The sequence below is a fragment of the Xenopus laevis genome, chromosome 5L, assembly GCF_017654675.1.
Source record: "Xenopus laevis strain J_2021 chromosome 5L, Xenopus_laevis_v10.1, whole genome shotgun sequence".
Classification (NCBI taxonomy): Eukaryota; Metazoa; Chordata; class Amphibia; order Anura; family Pipidae; genus Xenopus; species Xenopus laevis.
This window is the reverse complement of record NC_054379.1, coordinates 127,573,751-127,598,016: the sequence shown is the minus strand read 5'-3', so window position 1 is coordinate 127,598,016 and position 24,266 is coordinate 127,573,751. Positions and strand designations below refer to the sequence as shown.

The window sequence follows — 24,266 nt, the reverse complement described above, 5'->3', positions numbered from 1 at the left end:
TAATATCAACCAACTTATTTCTGTTCAACTTAAGCTTCAAGCTCTTGTAGACAATTATCAGAATTCCTGTGTGGTCACAACAATATTAGGCGCGCCATGCTTGAGTGATTTGACATAAGCAGGCCAACACAAATCCCATAGTTTCCAACTGTCCCTAATTACTCCAGGAATACTTCCTCACTTTCTGTCAGTGGAAATATTTTCCAACTGCAAAGAAAGAAAATGCAATAATTTTAATGACAACAGAAAAGCGTGTCCCTAATGTTTACCCTATAGTTAGTTACTTCTAATACAATATGATATTTTGGACCAGTAAGCATGTCTTTTATGTCGCTCAAAGGTAAGAAGTGCCTCTGCCAGCTGTGGGGAGGGGGCCTGGGTTGGTGGGGCCCACTGGCTTTTTCCTGGTGTCCCGCCAGCCCATTCCGACCCTGATGGGACCTGTTTTCTGGATAAGGGCTCTTTCCATTATTTGGATCTCTGTACAAGCTGCTAAAAATCATTTAAACATTAAGTAAACCCAATAATATTGTTTTGCCTTTAATTTTATCGTGGTTGAGATCAAGTACAAGCTACTGTTCTATTTTTACAGAGAAAAAGCAAATCATTTTTAAAAATGCGAATTTGTTTAAAATGGAGTCTATGTGAGATGGTCTTCCCGTAATTTGGAGCTTTCTGGATAATGGGTTTCCACATAACAGATCCCATACCTATACACCCGATCTAAGCTGCCTCAAATTTCCCCTAAAGTCTAAACTCTAGTTGCTTTTTTTTCTTTTTTTCTAGTAACACTAATTGCAATTGTTTTTTGTGAGCTATACTAAAAAATAAGGGGATTGAAAGATGCTACAGTGGGCACTCTATATATATTTAAACTACACTTACTGCATTGTTTTTAATGTTAAAATTTGTTTGTACTTGTATAGACCGGACTGTATCTGAAAATTTGCTTAGAAAGAAAAAAATATATAGATATATTTTGAGTAAAATGAAGAAGGCTGGTTGAAGTTCTTTTCCAGAAACTTCAATCTATAGCAGAGTTTGTATCAATAAAGTTAGGTCACTATTAGGTGGTAATTAAAATGACAATAAAGAGTGCTGACAAGTAAATTGTACGATAAAAATCTAGATTTCCTCCTATTTCAGCTGCATTAATGATACAGAAACTCTGCAGATCTGAAGCATTTCACCACTTACAGCTTATATTTCACTGGCTGATAGATGAAAACCTCTGCTAGCGTTCAGAACATTAGGAGCTGGCACTGCAAAATATATTGATGTGAATGCCAAGATAGTCAAAGAGTGAGGTAATGTGATTCACAGCCTCTGTAGGGGGATAGCTCTGATTATACCATTCTGCTCTCTGTATCCCCCAGTAAACCCCTGAAAAGTAACATTATAAAATGATACTTGTGTAGTTTTGCATCCATGTAAAACCTAATCATACGTTTCCATGTTGCCTAATATACAGTGGTGTGAAAAACTATTTGCCCCCTTCCTGATTTCTTATTCTTTTGCATGTTTGTCACACAAAATGTTTCTGATCATCAAACACATTTAACTATTAGTCAAAGATAACACAAGTAAACACAAAATGCAGTTTTTAAATGAGGGTTTTTATTATTTAGGGAGAAAAGAAATCCAAACCTGTGTGAAAAAGTAATTGCCTCCTGAACCTAATAACTGGTTGGGCCACCCTTAGCAGCAATAACTGCAATCAAGCGTTTGCGATAACTTGCAAGGAGTCTTTTACAGCGCTCTGGAGGAATTTTGGCCCACTCATCTTTGCAGAATTGTTGTAATTCAGCTTTTTTTGAGGGTTTTCTAGCATGAACCGCCTTTTTAAGGTCATGCCACAACATCTCAATAGGATTCAGGTCAGGACTTTGACTAGGCCACTCCAAAGTCTTCATTTTGTTTTTCTTCAGCCATTCAGAGGTGGATTTGCTGGTGTGTTTTGGGTCATTGTCCTGCTGCAGCACCCAAGATCGCTTCAGCTTGAGTTGACGAACAGATGGCCGGACATTCTCCTTCAGGATTTTTTGGTAGACAGTAGAATTCATGGTTCCATCTATCACAGCAAGTCTTCCAGGTCCTGAAGCAGCAAAACAACCCCAGACCATCACACTACCACCACCATATTTTACTGTTGGTATGATGTTCTTTTTCTGAAATGCTGTGTTACTTTTACGCCAGATGTAACGGGACGCACACCTTCCAAAAAGTTCAACTTTTGTCTCGTCGGTCCACAAGGTATTTTCCCAAAAGTCTTGGCAATCATTGAGATGTTTTTAGCAAAATTGAGACGAGCCTTAATGTTCTTTTTGCTTAAAAGTGGTTTGCGCCTTGGAAATCTGCCATGCAGGCCGTTTTTGCCCAGTCTCTTTCTTATAGTGGAGTCGTGAACACTGACCTTAATTGAGGCAAGTGAGGCCTGCAGTTCTTTAGATGTTGTCCTGGGGTCTTTTGTGGCCTCTTGGATGAGTTGTCTCTGCGCTCTTGGGGTAATTTTGGTCGGCCGGCCTCTCCTGGGAAGGTTCACCACTGTTCCATGTTTTTGCCATTTGTGGATAATGGCTCTCACTGTGGTTCGCTGGAGTCCCAAAGCTTTAGAAATGGCTTTATAACCTTTAAAATTGAACTCAGGTGTGATAAACCACAGTTAAGTTATTTTTTAACAAGGGGGGCAATCACTTTTTCACACAGGTCCATGTAGATTTGGAGTTTTTTTTCTCCCTTAATAACGTAAACCTTCATTTAAAAACTGCATTTTGTATTCAATTATGTTATCTTTGACTAATAGTTAACGGTTTTTGATGAGCAGAAACATTTAAGTGTGACAAACATGCAAAAGAATAAGAAATCAGGAAGGGGGCAAATAGTTTTTCACACCACTGTAGTTGCATTTTCAGAGGGAAAATCCCAGCCAGTGTCGTATTTACAACTCCCTGCCCTCCCCACAGTAACCAACGGAAGGGAAATATCCCTGAAGCATCAGTTGTTCCTCAATATTAGATCCGTCCCAAACAGTAGTTGCTTGGCCTTCACAAACTCATGCATCACAATATACAATGGAAAGTATTTATCAAGGATGGGCATTTAACTGGTGCTGTGCCCTTACTTCAACTTTGGAGGTGATAATCATGTAAAATATATTATGTGTTTATTTGATAAAGCCAAAAATTTGCTGGCACAAATTTGCGGTGAATTTTCAGCGTTTTGCCGACGGCAAATACATTTGCAAATCTCCTGCGAAAATTCACCACCGAAGTCAAAACATTTTTTCAACACTATTAGGACGCCCCTTGACTTTAAAGCCAGCGTCAGCTTGGACGCAGAGCTTCAATTTCTGATTTTCACTATTTTTTCTAGAAAATTTCTGACTTTCACATTTTTTTGTGAAAATGTCCGAAATTCATGATTTTTCGCGAAATTTTCAGATTTCACAATTTTTCTGTGACTTTTTCGCCATTTAGCAAATTTCACAAATTTTGGGGGAAATTCATGAATTTTTCGGTGAAACTGGAGAAATTTGCCCATAACTGTCGCTTACTCAGGGCTAGTGTACCTGGTCACTGAAAACTGCACCAGCCGGGGGTATTTCTGTGAAGTTTTCAGGAACCAGGGACACTGGCCTGGGATATCAGGTAAGAGATTATAATAACTGGGTCCCTAACATTTGGCTGCTTTTTGGCTTTAACAACATTTAGCAACCCTCTTTTTCTTTAAGAGCGAAGCCCTTGTTATTCTGAAACAGAATGCAAAGATCTATGGCAAATTTACAATAGAGGGAGGCAGTAAGGATCATTTGCAAAACCTCTAGGCAGAAGTGAAAGAATACTAAGGGGTGCAAGAGCGAATGACACCCAAGTGAGGGGAAGGGTAGGGGGCAGGAAGGGGGGGATACCGATAAACTTTCCCCTTCTGCCCCTCTTGAATACAGCAATACCAAACACAGGTAGCACTGTATTCACTGGGCAGCCGTAGGTCCCTGTGCTGGAAATTGAGTAAACAAATGTTTTGCACATACATTAGAAGTCATAAAAAAAAAATCATGTTTTTTTAGCACATTCAATTTACCCTTTGTTTATTGCCCCCATTGCTTTTATTCATGCTGTTCTGTTTAACTCAATTAACCTACTCAATCACCCCACTGTAACATACCTCCCAAATGTCCCATTTTTAGAGGGACAGTCCCTCTTTTGACAGCAAAACCCACAGTCCCTCGTTAAGGGCTCTTACTGATGAGCGGTTGTATTTGCGCTCCCCTGCGTTCCGTTTTTCTGTGTTCAGCCGCAGGGGAGCGCAGGAATAGACACATTACGTTTTTTCCAATGGGGCTGTACTTACACATGCGTAATGAATACAGCGCAGCTACAACCGCTTAATTAGCATTTGGCAGAGAGCCCAGAACCCAGAACATCCACAGCTGCAGATAAGATACCTTTGTAACAATTTTGAGATAAGCAAATAAGTAATTGTAACAATACAAGATAACAGGTCCCTTGGGAGAAGTTAGACTCACAGCTTAAAGGGCAATTCACCTTCATTAGCAAAACTGAAAAAAACTGGAAAAAAAAACCACAGAAATATGTTCAGATTTTCATAACCTGCCAAATTTTGTAAAATGAACATGGTAATTAGGGGGTGTGGTCACAAAAATGGTAGTGGTCAAAACATTTTGCCGCGCACGGCAACTATTTTGTCCCTCTTTTTATTACCAAAATGTTGGGACTCGGGAGGTATGCTGTAAGTATACCCATGATACATTTGAATGCAGTGCAGTATGAACCTAAGGAGATCATTCATATTAAACGCCTTTACTGCACATTATTAAAAGGCTGTTGTGACTGTACAAACAGTCACTAAATAAAAAAACAGGACTGTTGTGTATGTATATAATAACATAATTGTAAAAATATCTCAGTTTGTACAGCAACAAATTTAAGGCTAGACTAAACTACTGGATTATTGTACCAGTAAAAAGGGCACAGACAAACTTTTTGAGAAACACATCCTTGCTGTTTTAATGCCAAAAGCTAAACAGAGTCTTTCACATATTTAATAATGAAGTTATTTAGTGTATAGAACTTTCTGTGCCAGCTCAGCCATAGAACATCTGAGATCAGGATTGATTTACCATAAATGACTTAATTAATGCCAGGGCCACCTATGAAATGTGGTCAGTGGTTGGAATCACTTATTCAAAAACTTGTTTCCAGGTAATATTTGCCAGTTTCAGACATTTGCATTTCTAGAGTAATATTCTTTTTGAAGCATAGTTTACCACGCATCACTAATGTGCCAGGGCTCAAAACCTTGGGATTTCAATATTTCAGTTAAACAAGAACATGGACTAAAGATATTGCATACGTTTCTGCTTACATTTTAATCTGTTTTTTATTATTATTCTTGGCTTTATAAAAGAAAACTATACCCCCAAAATGAATAATTAAAGGGGTTGTTCACCTTTGAGATAACTTTAGTATGATGTGGGGAGTGATATTCTGAAACAATTTGCAATCGGTTTTCATTTTTTATTATTTGTGGTTTTTGAGTTATTTAGCTTTTAATTCAGCAGCTCTCCAGTTTGAAATTTCAGCAATCTGGTTGCTAGGGTTCAAATTACCCTAGCAACCATGCATTGAACAAGATACTTAAATATGAATAGGGACTGAATGGAAATATGAGTAATTACAAGTAGCAATAACAAACTAACTGTAGATTTACAGAGTATTTGTTTCTTAGATGGGGTCAGTGCCCCCAATTTGAAGGATTGAAAGAGTCAGAAGAAAAAGGCAAATAATTAAAAAACTATAAAAAAATAAATAATGAAGACCAATTGAAAAGTTGCTTATAATTAGTAATTCAATAATATACTAAACGTTAACTTAAAGGCGAACCACTCCTTTAAGCAACGGATAGCTGTATCATATTAAGTGGCATATTAAAGAATCTTACCAAACTGGAATATATATTTCAGTAAATATTGCCCTTTTACATCTTTTCCCTCTAGCCCCCATTTTATTATAGTCTCCGATCTGCATCAGAGGTCACCTGACCAGAAGCAATGCAGCTCTTACTGTAATAGGAAGAAGTGTGGAATCAAAAGACAGAACTTTGTCCATGAATTGGCTCATGTGACCTAGCATGTATGGTTTATTAGGTTTGTTTGTGTGCAATTTTAGGATCCCAGGGGGCGGCTCTTAGTTCTTAAATAGGTCTGGCAGCTCAGTAATTCAGGTGCAGACTGTGAACTGTTACAATTTTGCAACATTTAGTTGATTCTCTCTCAGCAGCATCTCTGGAATATTAGCAACTATTGTATCAACTGCCTGTAATGAAATCCAGAGATTCTGCTCAGCAGGGACAAAGATAAGAAATGTATCAACTAAATGTATCAATTAAGAACAGTTTACAGGGTCAGCGACCCCCTCCCAGAGCTGCTTTACACTTCAATATTAGAAAAATGGTGACACATAGAAAATAGAAAGTAATTGGAAAAAGTTGTTATTTCTGGGGATCTATCTGAAAACAACTAGTTGTTTGAAGGTGAACAACCCCTTTAAAAATGCCAGGGGACATATGAACTGTTTTATGAAATATATTTGTATAGAGACCTGCTTTGTTTGGGATATAGTTTTCCTTGTTTAGTATGTTACAGAATTAGTGGGATGAGCAGTTCTACACAAAGAGGAGGACCCATAACCCACAAAAAGTTTATTATTCAAAGCCATCTTAAATGATATATATGCAGAACTTATCATTTCAGAGATTTGGAAATCTGTTTTTTTCTACAGGTTTATTCTACAATGCAATGCGTAGACAAAACTAGAAATGCACAAATAATGACTTTAGGAGATGAACTGACCTTTGCTTTCAGAACAACTTTCTTGTTGGAAAATGATTCATTTTTCTTAGTGAGATGTAGAAGGTGAAAATCTATTCCTGACTCCATTCCACAGGAACCATCATTATTGTTTATACAGCTTCCTTATTTAATAATCATGCCCTTTTTGAGACTGAAGCATCACAGTCCAGACACCAAAAATGTTACCTCTTTCACAGTCTGGTAGATCTTTCATGTGAGTTTGGAAACTCTCATACTAAGTCTTTTATAATAGGAACATACCAATGCAACAAAATTACGTGAAGCAGCTAAAACAACACATTCCTTTACTTCACAGTTTTTCTGCATCATCTGTAGTGGAATTTAAAAATGCAGTTTACAGGAAAGATGCAGAAGCATTTGAAATGGAAATATAATTCAAAATACAAGTGATTTCAGCTTTATCAATTGTCCAACCTCTATACAGCCCAAAGGGTTAAAATGTGTAAAATAATTAGGGGTTCACCAAGTACATCCTGTTTGGTACCTCTAGGCTGCCCCATGTAGCTCAGGGGCCAGGGAAATTAATTTACAGAGCAGATCTGAATTCTGACATAAACTAATACTTATATGATCAATGTCATTTGTCTAATACTAGGTGATGATAGATAAATGTATAATTTACATCTAATGAAGATTAGAACAAGCAGATATCTAAAAATGATTCTATTATCTTTCCAAGTCCACATCCAGCTCAACAAGCCACATCTGGCCGACATGAATATTGCAAAGCTGTCCCCCTTAAGACCATGAGAAAAATACCAACTATCACATGGTATTCTAAGCACATAATGATCTGTCATACTGGTATGTAAAACTGTTGATTTCAATGGTCTCTTTTAATAAAAGAAGATCAACTACTCTGCAGCTTTACTACCCCCTGCTGGCTGATTCCATGGATTTATCAATGCTCCTTTTGCCACTGCAGTGACTACTGTAACAATCATAAATAATTCACTGAACACATCCTTATTACTTGCTGGTAGTGAACGTATTCATCAGTTGCAGACATTTGTTCTATAACTGCAGATACATTTAAGGTCTAATAGCCCAAACAACATTTCAGATGCAACATTAGATAATTTCAAGGTTATTGTCTTCTTGTTGTTCATATACTGAATGAGGCCTATGATTGCACGGATTGCTGACTATTTTGTAGACAAAGAGGGAGCTTTAGTTTAGTACTCATTCCAGTACTATTTGACTCACAATCTTTTGGCTGTTTCACCTCAGCTCTCTTAGCTGCACCAGCTTGTCCCCTTTACCTCCTGGACACAGAGCTGACTCCCAGACCTACGCCTTTATCACTGGTGATGACTAATTCTAACATCTGTACTGGCTTTTCAGGCTGAGTAAACACAACCCCTCATATTCTTCACATCTGCTGTGTCACATATAGCAGCATCCTGGGAGAGATATTCCTTCCCTCTAGGGTTACTGTGCAACAACGTACAGAAAAGAAATATGTCATGTGAAATGAATATCAGTTCTCAATTCTGGTTTTACTGGTCCCTTAAATATGTTTTTTCCACAGCCAAAAATCTTAGTTATGCCGATAACCTTCTTTTATGTTATACAATAAGGGAAAAAGGAAATTGTTGGGCAGTATTCTAAATCGGTGTCCAAATAAAGCAGCTGCAGTGCAGACTACTCTTACGCTACAGTTGCTGACTAAATATTGTCTCAGTTATGTGTTTCATTCTAAATCCACATCCTGAGACAAGCGCCAGGCATCTTTTTCAAATTATAACCAGGTTTATAAAATGAATTCTTTTTTTGCAAAGTCATTTGCTTTATAGGGTAAATTCAAAGCGGATTAAAAAAATACTGTATATAATCCAGACAACAATGCTTGTATTTACTATACAAATCATAATATAAAATGATCAGTGTAATGTGTTGAGTAACAGCTGGTTAGCAGGTTAGAGAGTCATGCTGGCCTAAAAGTAAATTTTCCAACATCTCAATATGAACTTTTCTGGTAATGGTGCCAGTTTTAGGGACAATGATCTGGAACTGTCCAAAAACCAGGACCATTGGGAGGTTATAAAAACAATGAAAGAAAAAGGGTTAATACCATTAAAGGAAAACTAATCCCCCCAAACAATGTAGGTCTCTATAAAAAGATATTGCATAAAACAGCTCATATGTAAAATCCTGCTTCATGTAAATAAACCATTTTCATAACAATATACTTTTCTAGTAGTATGTGCCATTGGGTAATCCTAAATAGAAAATTGCCATTTTAAAAAATAAGGGCCGCCCCCTGGGATCGTAGGATTCACTGTACTCAGAAACATACCAACAAACCATACATGTTAGGTCACATGAGCCAATTAACAGACAGAGTTGTGTCTTTTGCTTCCACACTTCTTCCTGTTACAGTTAGAGTTTTCTGGTCAGGTGATCTCTGAGGCAACACAGAGACCATCACGAAATGGTGGCTCAAGGCAAGAGATGTAAAATGCAATATTTACTTAGATATATATTCCAGTTTGGTAATATTCTTTAATATGCCACTTAATATGATATGAACTATCTGTTGCTTAAGTGTTCATTTTTGGGGTATAGTTTTCCTTTAATATTTGTTGGAGGACTGAACTTTTAAAGGCTCCTTTCACAATAATTATTTTGTATTTGTATGTTCTCAACTGTTTGGGCAATCATTGGCACTTCACAAGTATTGGATCATTTTCCTCACAGCATAGCTTGCTTATGCCACCCCTAGCAATTTATTGGGTTCTGGCAGTGTCTCATATTCAATTAACCCTTTAGCCACCAGCAGCAGCTCGAAGACAAAACAGCTGAGTGAATAGCCTGATATTGAAAATAGAAACCTGCTTTTTAAAATGTCTTTAAAACTGTGAATTTCCCATTAAAGCATGTTGAGCAAATGTGTTATTTTTTATTTATGTTTATTTTAGATCCAGTTAAATGTGTTTTCAGTATTTACAGCTTTTAGATCCAGAGCAGTTGAGCATCCTGGCTCGTACGTCATATAACCCAAGGCAAGAATGCATTTAATGACCTTGTTCACTTTACAAACCATTGTAGAAACAAAATCTATAATCAGCTGTTTTTTTGTGTTGCAATATCTTTGTATATTGGTGTACATTATCTTGTTTATAGTGTATACAAACATGCTCTGCAAGATACAATATACAAATTTGTAAATATTTTAGCATTTCTCTGAATTACCACTGAGAGGAAACAGGCATGTATATTTTTCAAAAAGCTAATTTATGAATTTTTGGTAGGATTAGTTAGGTTAGATAGTAGTATCGAAGATTTGTTGGAGCTCACTGCAGCTAGTGAGAGCATCAAGCTAGATAGTTGAGCAGTTGAGGCTCCAACAAGGAGCGGGAGAGAGAGAGGGACCAGTGTCCCGGCAGTACCTCACCCAGTTAGGGACCCAGTAGAAGTGGGACTTGGTGAAATAGGGTCTATTGTCTCAAACGCATGGCTGGCCCCTGTGCTGAAAGTCTGCATACCCCCCAACATGTTGAGATTTTTTGAACATGTCCATTTTGTGGCCACACCCACTAAATACCATGTCCATTTTACAAAATTTGGCAGGTTATGGAAAGTTTGAACACCCTTCTGGGAGTTTTAGGGTAATGTTTTGTGTTATTACTGTTTTGCTAATGAAGGTGAATGGCAGGAGCTGAGTCTTCTGGGATCTCTGCCAAGAGCCTCTTCTTTAATTGACTATCAGAAACTTTGTTTCTTTTTCTGGTGGTTCAGTGCAGGAGATGAAAGTCAGGACATTTCACTAACAACTCAGACTGTGGGCTGAGCTCTCAAAATCGGGACTGTCCAGCAAAAACGAGACAGTTGGGAGGTATCAGTCCCGAAAGTTACAACTTGAAGAAGGAGGCAGAGAAGGTAGGCATCAGGCTGTTACCCAGTGGCCTAGGGAACCCTAACTACCCAGGTGTGTTATTAAGGGAAATTGTGTGAAAAGTATTCATGTAGAACTGTGCTAGTGGATGTCAATAAACTGTTTCTGAGTTCAAAGCCGGCATGGTGGGAACCATCAGTTTAAAAGCAAGCATCACAATTTCCCTGAACTGTGACTGTGGTGTGCTCAAGTATAAAGTATAAATAAATAAGGTATAAGTATACCAAGAATGTCAAGAGGCCACAGGCTGCCATGTTACACACCTCCCTGCACATAGTAAATTTTATTTTGATAACAATATCCCTTTAACTTCTAAACGCCTAGGGGGTTATTTATCGAAAGTCGATTTTAGAGTTTTTCATACCTCGAATGAACTCAAATGAAATCACAACTCGAATGGTGTCTTATTTAAGAACTTGAATGGAAAAAACTCGATTCTTTGAGTTTGAGTTGCAAAACCCGAAAGCTTGAATTAATCGAGTTTTCTGCATGAAAAAACTTGAATCACTCAAATTATTTGAGTTTTTGTGCAAAACCCTCCGAAAAAACTCAAATATCAGGAAGGCTATTATGGAACAGTTCAGTGTGAAAATAAAAACTGGATAAATAGATAGGCTGTGCAAAATAAAAAATGTTTCTAATATAGTTAGTTAGCCAAAATGTAATGTATAAAGGCTGGAGTGACTGGATGTCTAATATAACAGAACACAACTTCCTGCTTTTCAGCTCTCTAACTCTGAGTTAGTCAGCGACTTGAAGGAGGGCCACATTGATCCTCAGCATTCAGCTCAGATTCAAAATCAACAGATATGACCAATGTGCCCCCCTCAAGTCTCTTTTTTTATCTATTTACACCGTTTTTATTTTTACACCGAACAATTCCTTTGACATCTTCAAATGGTTCAAGTAATTTCCAGGGTCGGGGTAAAATACATCTGGAAAAATTCGAGTTTTTTTTTTACCAGAAAAAATGTGTTTTGACCAAAAAAAATCTATTCGAAAACTTGAATTTTCATGGAAAACACAAACTCGAACCTTAATAAATAACACCCGTAGCGACATCTTGTTGCTAATTAAATGGACTGACAACTCATATTTCTGCTAATACATTGAAGCCAAGCTTGTTATTTCTTGCTCAGTGTCAATACAAATCATAAGCATCACCTGACTGCTGAACATGCTTTATGTACTATATCCGAGCACTGAATGGAAATGAAAATGAAACTGTTAACTGCTGTTTGTCTGGTTTCATACAGATAAGCCACAAATGAGATCAAACCAAACCACTATCTGTTTGTCACTAGAAGCTGACTGACTTCAGGCAGTTGGTACTTTCCTTGGAAACTACCAGAAGAACTAAGGCCTTATGGTCTTCTTACGCACAGCTTTTGAGACCCCAGATCAGACAATTATATAAACCTTTTCATACCTCATTATAACCAGGGAGTAATGTAAGAACAGGTGCAAAATGTGCTCTTGTCTGTGAATCCACGGCAACCAAGCAGATGGTAGCATTTACTGGACTGCTGTTTGAAAGTAAACATTTCATTGATTGTTATGAGTTACTAGTCAGCTGGTCAAACTGCAACTTTTATTATATTACTCCATAGAGGGGCTGATCCACTAATGGGGATATGCAGTAGCATAACTCTAGGGGCCACCCCTTGGCCGAAATAGTGGGTGACCCATGATGTGGTCCCCCTAAAAAAGAAGCAAACCAAGGCCTCTTGCGGCGTGAGTTTTGCCTCCTCTGTAGTTACGCCACTGGGAATAATTTGTAAATTTAAGGAGCATTTTTAATGGTCATTAAAACTTGTTGACAATTTTATATGTAGATGTTTGATGTCATATTTAGCAGTAATATCTCATTTCCATTATTATGACCATAATTCCAACAACAAATGAAAACTAAGGGGGGTAATCTAATAAAAGGTGCAAAGTTTGATATACTGTAGGCCTGAAACAAATCAGCAGGAAGCATTTAATGGACACAAATGTTGCATCTATTGATGACTGTTTTTAAAGATATCAGATATTGGATTCATTATGTGGAATTCTTGGGACCTTGGAGTTTCTGGAGAAGGGATCCTACTGGAATTTGGATATCCATAACGTAGGGCTACTAAAAATCATGTAAACATTACATTACACCCATAGGATTGCTTTGCCATTAATGTGGACATGTGAAGCTTAGTTACCATCAAGTATAGGGTACTGTTTTATTAGTACAAAGAAAAAACATTTTTAAAAATTGCTTAAAAATGGCTCTATGGGAGATGGCCTTTCCAGAATTAGGAATTTTCTGGATAACAGTTTTCCAGAGAAAATATCCTATTCCGGTACTTGCATCTGTAGTTTCCAGGGTCCTACAGTGGGCGGAGTCAATAGGTGAACCAGACTTGCATCAAAAAAAAAATCACACTCTAACTGCATTTTAATGCCACACACAAGAAATGAGCCATGCGTTACCTCCACATTTTGTATGCACGCCATCAAAACTTTGTTTTGTTTAACATAATCAAAAAAAAGGTAACGGTGAGCAACTTTTTAAATATATCCATTTTTGTATTTGTAAAATACTTGCTACTAAAAGCAGTATTCGTTTATCCCTTTCTGCTTGGTTCTGCCTCTTGAAACAAGATCCTCCTAATTTGGCTTCTGCTACGTTATGTCAGATGTCAGACACTGCTGTCAATACCAAGAAGATAACTAATAAAATTAAAATAACTTTAAAGGAGAAGTAAAGCTTAACTAAAGAATTAGGCTAGAAATGGTGTACATTATGTTTTGGGCTTCTGTGCCAGCCCAAGGCAACCACAGCCCTTTAGCAATAAAGATCTGTGTCTCCAAAGATGCCCCAGTAGCTCCCCATCTTCTTTTCTGCTGATTCCCTGCACATGCTCTGTGCTGCTGTCACTTACTGAGCTTAGGGACCCACTCACAATATACAGTACACGTAGAATAGAAATGTCACAATATAAGGCTGATTAGTAATTAATACATTACTACATGGCAGCACAGAAGCCAGTGCAACTAGCATCAGAATTTAATAACCAGCCGTGTAGCATCAGCTTATATTACAGGTCAACAACATTTTCTGCTTGATAATTTGCGACGACCCCTAAGCTTAGCTTCTCAACCGCTGCTCAGAGCCCACTGAGCATGTGAGTGTCAGAGACACTTTCCAAGATGGTGACCCCCTGTGACAGGCTGGAAATTCTGGATCATTGCTGCTATTGAGAAGCTGAAACTTTAGGCTGGTGCAATAAGGTCATTATATAAAATATGGCATTTTTAGCCATTTCCATTTTTAGGGTTAAGTTCTCCTTTAACACCATTAAAATGTCTCATAAATGTATGCTGGAGAGTTGCTTAGAATTACATTTTCTACTATCCCTGTGTGTTTAGATAATGTGTGGCTAAAATTAGTGGAAGCTGTTATTCGTAAGAACCGATAAGCTATAAATTAACTGTATGCATCATAACAAAATGATGGGACTTTCCTAAAGTTACACCAGCAGCACTATCACTCATGGGACGGATCTGTATAAAGCTATTTATAACTACAAAAAAAGCCACAATCAGGCAGCAATAATAAATAATGGTTCTCTGAATACGGATCTCCATACTGCAACTGTTTCCAGGAGTCACACACATAGCAGCATTTGCTAGAATCAGAGAAAGAAAAGAGTCCAGCTCACAAAGGATGGTTGATATTCTGCCAGTTGAATGTCGCTGCATTAATCTTCAATACCAGTCTCTAGGCTTCCCATTCTCCCAGTACCAGAACCCTGGCTACAGTCCTGCCTGAGCACAACACATTCATTTTGTGAATATACTTGCAAAAGCACAGTAGGGTTTTCTCAGCAGAAAACAATCAAAACAATATAAGGACAGAGAATGCAGTTCTTAAAAGCAAATATGGCTTTATAGGGTATGACTCAGAGGAGAAAAACACATCTTGGGGCTAAATATATCCTGGGACAATTAGTTATTATTTTTATTCAGACCTGCTGCACACGGCAGTTAATCAATAATCAATGATTTGGGTTGAATATTATCACATTATTGCTGGTAAATCTGTAAATAACTTACTATTCTAACAAAATTCTGATTTAAAGTAAAGCTGGAATATTGCTGGACTATTATGAATCAGGTGACTAGAACCATGAATAAGAACAAAAGAAACATAGGACCACCCCTGAATAACCATAAATAAGAACAAAAGAAACAAAGGACGACCCTTGAATAACCATATATAAAATATAAAAGATCCTTCACTCCGATGCTCATGGTTAAAAGTGGGTGCACAGTCAAAAAGAGCAGATATCAAAAAGTGATAGTAGGATCAACACTCCCTGTAGATTTAATTTAGTTTAAGACATTATCTTGGGAATGTAATATAAGTCGCTAACGGAAAAACTATTTGCAATGCAAAAAGTTATGCCTTTGCGCAAACAAATTTTGCTTTGCGCGAATTTAATGTAGCTTTTGCGAGCACAGAAACTGTTTAGCGACCACTTCCGACAGTGGATGGCCATTTGCGAACTTTATAGATTGCGACAATGCGCAGTCAATGTAATAAAACTTCTTACTGAAAAAGTCGTTATGTTTGCTCCAAAAGATTACGACACCTTCAAGCACTTCTTAAGAGTGCGAAATTACAATTCGCATTGCAATAACAGTTTAAGGAACAATATTACATTGCGAGATGTGGATTGTTAGTCTTATCGGTGTGAATTGTTTTGCGCTTTGCGACTTTAATTACATTCCCCTAAATATATATATTATGGTTACATAATAGGACAAATTGTGAGATTAAAAGTAAAATCACATTCTACTTCTATATTCTACATTAAAATACATGTGTAGTCCACTGAGAAGCCTCTGTATAAACAAACCTCTCCCTCCTTTCTGCTGCAGGGAATAAAGAGGTGCTCATTATACTCAGAGCTTCATAGCGAACTGCTAGTTTAATTTAATTGTGCCCGTCGTACAAATGGGAAGTAGAATTTGACTTTACTATTGGTTCTGATTTTGCCCTATTTAGTGAATCCTACAAAAAACACACATATTACTGAATTATGACAATAGGTAAAAGTATGTTCAGCACAAGCCATTGAACCAGTGATGAAGAATTGCCCTTTCCATATTTCCATACACATAGCAAGAGACAACTGAGATTCCCCTTTGTAAGTATGTATTTATTTAGCACCACAAATACACACAGTGCTTTACAAGGTATAAACACACACATCAATATTTTAAATTTATAAATTAAAATAAATATATATATATATATATATATATATATATTATATATATATATATATACCTGTATATATATATACTGTATATGTTGAAGTGGTAGGTAATACACATTTTGGATGAGGTCCCTGCCCCCAAAGAGTTTACAGTCCAATAGAAGGGGAGACTGATAGAGACAAAAAGGGCTGGGGAGTTATATGGAGTAGTACAAATACCTGTACATGAACTTTCAGTTCAAATCTAACAGTTGCATACTGCCCGCTAAGTTTGGCGTTTAAAAATTATGTTTTTCTTTTAGAATCTTGATATTTTACTATTTCTTGACTTTACAAGCTTGTTTAAGACCTGGAAATGATTCTACACATACCTTCTAGAATAGTCCAATTCACATCTTAGTAATTTTAGCACACCATATTCTATACACAAACACTAATGGGGCAGATTTACATAGGGTTGAATATTGAGGGCTAATTAACCCTCGATATTCGACTGTCGAAGTTAAATCCTTCGGCTTCGAATTTCAAAGTCGAAGGATTTACCGCAATTCGTTTGATCGAACGGTCAAAGGAAAAATCGTTTGATCGAACAATTAAATCCTTTGAATCGAACAATTCGAAGGATTTTAATCCATCGACCTAACGATTTTTCTTCGACCAAAAAAAGCTCAGAAAGCCTATGGGGACCTTCCCCATAGGCTAACATTGAGGTTCGGTAGGTTTTAGGTGGCGAAGAAGGGGGTCGAAGTTTTTTTTAAAGAGACAGTACATAAGTATATAAATGAATGAAATACGGCATACGTTTGGTAACAGCAAATTATACAGCACTAGCTAGAAGTGCACTGATATGAAAGAAAGAAATACATTTTAAACAGAGAAAACACCATCCAATTTCTGCAACATAGTCAGAACCACTAATGAATAGAAAGTTTTCTTTCAAATTCTTTTCTCTCTTTTTTATTTTATACTAACAAATACCTTTATAATGACTGAAACATTTTAATAAATGTATTTTGGAAAGTTGTTCAGAATTAAATTTACTTTTATTATGCAAAGAAAGACCAGGCTTGCCTTTGTAGTCTACCCATCAATTGTATGAAACATTAGAAAAATTAAAGGGATTGTTCACCGTTGAGTTAACTTTTAGTATGATGTTCAAAGTGCTATTCTGGTTAATAGGGTCCAAATTACCCTAACAAACATGCATTGATTTGAATAAGAGACTGGAATATGAACAGGAAAGACCCTGAATAGAAAGTTGAGAAATACAGAGTAGCAATAACAATACGTTTGTAGCCTTACAAAGGCTGGGGGTCAGTGGCCCACATTTGAAAGCTGGAAAGAGTCAGAATAAGGCAAAAAAATCAAAAAACTATAAAAAAAAAAAGGCAAATTAAATATTTGCTTAGAATTAGCCATTATATAACATACTAAAAGTTAACTTAAAGGTGAGCCACCCCTTTAAGATCCTTTTATCGGTAAATTGTTTACAATTCTGCAAATGTCACTGGGCCTCATTTATAATCACTGGGCAAATTTGCGCCGGGGCAGTAACCCATGAAAACCAATCAGGGATTAGCTTTTTCAGTCAGCTGTAGGTTAAACACTGAAAGCAAACATCCGATTGGGTTGCCATGGGTTACTGCCATGGTGCAAATTTGTCTGTTTAATAAATAACGCTCAGAGTGTATCGTGTATTCTTGTTATATTTTCATAGCTCATGTTTTCACAATAACACAGTAAAACATTACAGCGTAATACATCTTCATTTCGGAAATATTTTTAGCAGTAGCACAAAACAAAACATATCATAGCATGTATCTGGAGACATCTGATTGGTTTCCTTTAACTCATACATCTGTTTTCTGACATTCCACAAGGGATGTTTAGAATGTCCTGTGAGCTTGCCCTTCACTCAAAGTTAGAGCTCCCAAGGCTACAGATAAAATTGAATCATGAGAACCATAAATAAAAAATAGCTTTTTTTCCATAACAGCAAGTAACATTCTGCACTTTACAACACAGATCCGTACATTTGTTTTACTGATTTAATCTGCAGAAGTGTTTCTGGGGCCAAATAACAGTAATGCTGCACAGTCCAACCAACAAAAGTGCTTAGGAATCTGCATTGCTTTATAGGAACTGATGTAATGCCAAGAACTTGAAGAGCAGAATGGGACAAGGGACAATATTCCATTTTTAAAGTTCATTTGCAATTACATTTTTGCACGTATGAGAGGGTGCCATAGTTTGGGCCTCTGGAAAGGTATTCTTTATACAAATGAGTTAAAGGAGACATATTATGTAATAAACAAAAATGTGAATTAAACTATTTTTAATTTGTGTTTCTGGTTACTTTATTGAAAATGTCTACAAAAATCGTACTAGTCCTGCCCTTCCGTTTCCTGCTGCCTCCTTTCCCAGGCTGTGCAGGATTGACAGCAGCACTCTGCACACTGCACTGTAGGATAGGAACCAATCAAGACTGCCTCTTTCTTTTTTGCCTACTCCTGCACCAAAACGAGAATTCCATGGGTTCATTCTATTCACAGGCTTCCCCTGCAAATAGAAGCTTACAACATAGTGAGCCCTCCTTCCATGCACATGTCAGTCCAAAGCAGAGGAATTTGGAGGTCAGTGATGTGTTTTTACAGCTGCTGCAGATGTCTATATGGAAGCATTTTCAGCCTTTTACATCAAATTAAGGCCCCTTTAAATATCTAAAAATCTTAAATTATAGTATATTTCAAATGTGCTCACAGTAGCACTCAAAAAATAGCTTTTCACTGTAGTTTGACTTGACTTTGATCTCCTGCAAGTTGATAGTTGCTGAAATGATGCCTATGCTGCGAGGCAACTTTGGATGACTTAGGAAAGCCAAAGCGACTTGTATGTTTTCCCACCAACGATTTATATTATTTCCGATGGGAAAGCATTGGAAGGAGACCCATGCTTAATTGCGACTAATTTCCTCTTCTGTCAATGACATTATTCAGATGAACTTATTCACATGGGAGTTGATGTAGAGTTCATGACATGTAATTGAATGCTTAGTTATAAGTATATCAGGAATCTTGGTCATAAATTAGGCTTCGGCATTGTATTTGGAGAGTAAAGCTAGCCATGCATGAAGAGATCCGCTCGTTTGGTGATGTCGCCAAACAAGCAGATCTCTCCCTTATACACCCACCTTGAGGTGGGCGATATTGGGCTGATCTGATCAGGCGGACGGTCAAGGGCCACATCATGAACGATGCTGACGGGGTTTTTAAACCTGCCCGATAAACATCTGCCCGTCGGCCCCATACACTGCCCAATAAGCTGCCAACCGTTGACTTTTATGCAATTGAACAAGAAAAAGTCACCATAAGAAAAAACGCCCATTGACTTTAATGCAGTATGACAAAAGTTTGCCATAAGAAAAAACACCTATTGACTTTAATAGGACAAAAAAAGTCTCCATAAGAAAAAATTCCCATTGACTTTAATGCATTAGGACAAAAAAGTTGCCATAAGAAAAAACGCCCATTGACTTTTATGCATTTGGAGCGGGAAAAATTGTAGCACACGTAAAATTGTCGTATATAAAAATTCCCATTCAATACGATTTGTGAAATTTTCACAGTTTCGCTAATTTTCTCACAGTTTTGCAAATTTTTCGGCAAAGCAAAATGGGACAGATTTGCACATCACTACCAAACGCCTATCGGACAAAAATCTACAAAAAAACCCCAGAAGTGACACAGTTATTGTAGGCATTTGTATAACATCAGGAGTGGGTAGTGCAGCTGCTCACTAGGAAAAGGTATACGAAGGCTTTACACATAGCTGTATATCAGATGAGGGGACTACACCCAAAGTATTCATTTGAGGCAACAGATGCAATGAGTGTTAGCATCCATGGATGTAACTGACGTTGTTGCAGGAAAAAAATTAGCAATGTGAGCAATTTTTCCAATGTGTGAGCAATTTTAGGTGTGTATATTAAAATTACTTCTATGTTTGTACCAATACGGATGCATGCAGTTTAGCTACTATCAAGAACAAGGTACTATTTTATTATTATACAGAGAAAAGAAAATAATTGTAAACAATTATGGGAGATGGCCTTTCTGGATTATGGGTTTCGGTATAAGGAATCCTGTGTAATATGATCCTCAAAGGTACTGAGCAGCTTCAATGTGTAATGAAACTTACTTAAAAAGTTACTTTGGTCCACAGAAAAAGAACACATTCAAACAGGTTTATAAAAAGTGCTATAGATAATTCAAATTTGCTGGGTGGTATTAGTCAACTGGACAATGCTACATGGCAAAATCAGAATTATCAGTTCTGTTTGCAAACTGTTATTTTGCTTACAGCATTTATTATTCCAACATATATGAACCCAGTTACTTTGTATATTGTGCTTCTATGAGCATGATAATGTAAGCAGGCAGCTGATGCTCTGGTGAGATTCTGAGATGTAGCACAAGCAAAGGTGGGGTAAATGTTGAATAGGAAATGATCCTTAAACAGATAGCATTCGAATCATAAATATAAGATGCTGTTGGTATTTAACCTTATGGAGAACGCTACAATATGGACAATCCAAATGTTTTGAATAAATTTATGTATACATGAAAGAACCACAAAGTCAAATACTTGTGTGTACAATGCACATCTACTTTCCAAAATCCATAGACATGGAATCCCATTTGGGTTAATACAAAAACTATAACTCATGTGAGGCACAACTAAACCATTCTATTTCATGCGACACATGGACACCTGCAGGACATAAAAGTACTACAACTTCTGAATATGGCTCCTCACATTTGTTGGTGAACACCAATTTTAAGCGATAAAAAGAGAAAGGGCCCAAGTTCCCAGTTGTGCTTCAAACTCATTTCCCAAACCTCCTGCTCTATCCCCAACAAAGGGCTCTGGTAGTTCTGGAAGTTATTGTTTAGGTGCTGGAAGCTACGTAACCCCATGCTAACAAACTCTCTGCCTCTTATAAAGCCAGAAGTGTGAATGAGGAGCCCAGTCTGAGATCTAGTGAGAGTGAGATGTCAATTTTGGCTGTCAACTTTGTTACTAAAAATACAATGTCCGTGGCCTAATTATTGACTGAGATTCCATCTATCGTTATAAATGAACATTCAATTACAGATATCATAAACCCTACATCAAACCCAACGGAATAAATACTAAGGTCCTCAACTGCTGAGTTCATTCAGAAAAGAAAGATATGTTAAGGAAAAGAAAGCAAAACCTAAGCATGTGATCCCTAAAATACAGTAGGAGGGAAAAACTTGGGAACTTCCAACTGACAGGGGATATATTCTTGTAGAGTAAATATTCTAGGTGCTTATCTAATGGTAATGCAGGGAAGTAGAGATAACTGTAATGGGAATTGCCACATTTGAATCCCATAATCGTGTGAAAAGGACCAAAAATCAAGTTTTAATCAGGGGTCCCTTTCTCCTCTCCCAAACCACAGCAAAGAAACCTGACACCAGGAATGCCCTGCTCACCATAGCGAGCTTGAAAATGCACAGCAGGGTTGACTAGCAACATGACAAGCTACTTGTCTTCTAGTCCTCTGCTTTCTAGAGGTGATCACTGACCAGGACCATGTACATTTCAAGCAAAAAATATGGATTTTAAGCACGCATACTTGATTTCCATAAGAAAACCTGAAGACAAGCAGTATTTCTTTGCTGCAGTTGGATAGAGGGAGGTGTGGGGGGGAGTCAGTAGACTGTAAATAGTAGTAGTAGTCTGTAATAGTAGAAGCACAGAAATGTTGCACATTTATGGGGGTTATTTACTAAAATCTGATTTTGAACTTATTTATTATTTAAAAAATTAATCGGTTTGGGGAAAAACCCGGAAAAAGATTTTTCGTACTAATTTTTCGAGTTTTTGCCCAAAAAGCCAGAATGATTTGATTTCTGAGCTAAACCCAGCGCAGAAATGTGGATGAACGGAGGGCACACCGTACAATTAGATATTTGGCAAAAATATGCGCTCCAGGTGCAAAAAACCAAGGTCACCCCTACACAGAGCGACCATACAATCAATATACCATACAATAGGTTATGCATTCTCAAAATAATTTCACAAAAAAATTATATTTTACTGTTTAAAACAATTTGGCAAAATACAATTGTGTTAACAAAAGTTAAGTTCATACAGCAATGATATACAGAGTAATAGTATACATACCACCCAAAGGTTTGTACAAAGCAGAAAAAAGAAGCAACAAGGGGCGGATATACTTGCCACAAATGAGCCACAATAGCCCCAACGTTTCGGCACAAAAGCCTTTGTCAAGGGGATTCTATTGTGCCACTGGATCGCCAAACTTATAAATACCCTATTCAATTAAGCGTCAATAAGACTCTTTTTCGCGCCGCCCGAACTAACGGGTCAGTGACGTCACAAACGCCTGCATCATTTCCGTCAATAATGCATCCGGCGTAATAACGCGTCGTGTTTACGCTGCTACTATGCGCCTGGCGAAAAACCTAACCTGGCCTAAACCCAGCGCAGACCACAATAATTTTCAATTAGGATAGGGACCTCTGAGATGGTGTTTTTTTTTATTTGGGCTTTTTGCTGCATCGGGCTTTAATGCATCTCGAAAAATTCGAGCTTTTTTTTTTTAAAAAATTGTGTTTTGCACCAAAAAGTCAGACCAGATAAAGTTGTAGTTTAGTAAATAACCCCCTATGTTTTGGGTGTCTGTACCTGCCCTGCTGTCAATTCTTTAAGCTTAGGGACAGACACATTATCTATTGTATATATTGAATATAAACTGAACAATATACAGCTGATTAGTAAATAATTCAGCTTAATAGTAAACAGCAGCTCTGAAACCAGTTTAGTTGCCATAAGTATGTAATAATCAGCCCCACAGCACCCGCCTATATGACAGGAAAGTCTGGTTTGCTGTTTGATAAATTTGTGACGACCCCTAAACTTAGCTTCTCAACAGCAGCTTTGAGCACACTGAGATGGTGAGCTCCTCACACAACAAGCCCGGATCATTACTGTTATAGAGATGCTGAACCTTTAGGCTGGCACAATATGTTCTGTGACTGCCATAACTGGTCCTGGAGGGGTTTTTTTGCAGCAAGGGGGGGGAGGGGAAGCATTTGGGGTGGGGTCTGGGGCCCCCTGAGATGGCAACCACGGTGGGTCCCAGACCCCCAGCTGAAGCTGAGCATATAAAATATGATATTTCTAGCCATATTCGTTTTTAGGGTTTAGTACACCTTGAAAAGGGGTGAATAGAAGAAGTGATTACAGTGGGAATTCTCCAGTTTTGGTACAATCTACCGTTTTTACCTCCTAATTCATTCAGGAATACCCTGTTTCTGAACATGAGTCACATTGATGATGTACATTAATAATACAGAATGACAACCAAACCCACTCTATCCGGAAGAACATTAAAGTAGCAGCTGTGATGACAGAACTTGCACCTCCTGCTCTGATCGTTACAATGGAATAACATTTTCTAACTGTGATGCCTACTTCAAGAACCCAGCATAGAATCATGGTACTGATCTAAAGTGGAATTAATTTCTGTCCTGAGCCCATATGTAACACATTTCTATTGGGAAAGCTTCAAGGAGCTCACATGTAAATGTCAGCACATCACTGGCTGCACTCACCTTCTGCTTCACAGAGCGCACTGCCTGGCACACGTTTTGTCGAATCTCCGCTGCTGCCCCGGGTTTCAGGAGGCTCTTGGTGAATCTCCGAGCAGGCTCCATTAGAAGCAGAGCAGGAGGGGGGAGAGCAGGAGCCGTGGGACAGAGGGAGCTGAGTGAGGGGAGGGGGGACAAGTGACAGAGGGATGGAGAGAGGGAAGTGAGGCGAGGCAACACACACACAGAGTACAGCAGGGAGATGGATACTGGTAACCAACAGGAGGGACTTTCACTCACACCCAGGAACAGCTGCTGTATTCTGCAATGTTACTCAGAGTTCCAGGAAGTGGAACTTGTTCTCTTCCTTTATTATCGCAGAGACTGTGTGACAGTGACTTGCCAAAGTTCAGTCACTATAATTTGCTGTATCTCTGGCAGCCGGTGCTACTCACAGTCAGACAGGGGCTTGCATTCTATTCATACGCTGTTAGTAGTCATGGAGCTGCTGCTGTATCCAGTCAGGCTCAGGCCATTTCCATAGTCACACAACAGTAGGGCTGAAATTA

General features: G+C 37.9%; 1 protein-coding gene across 1 annotated transcript in view; it reads right to left on the bottom strand.

Moving 5' to 3' along the window:
* dock10.L (dedicator of cytokinesis 10 L homeolog) overlaps positions 1-23,989 on the bottom strand; it is a 161,155-nt gene extending 137,166 nt beyond the window's left edge. Inside the window, exon 1 of the mRNA XM_041563380.1 lies at positions 23,722-23,989. Within this exon, the coding sequence (XP_041419314.1) occupies positions 23,722-23,823 (102 nt within the window). The 5' untranslated portion in view covers positions 23,824-23,989. The remainder of the gene's footprint in view (positions 1-23,721) is intronic.
* Positions 23,990-24,266: the final 277 nt, after the last annotated feature.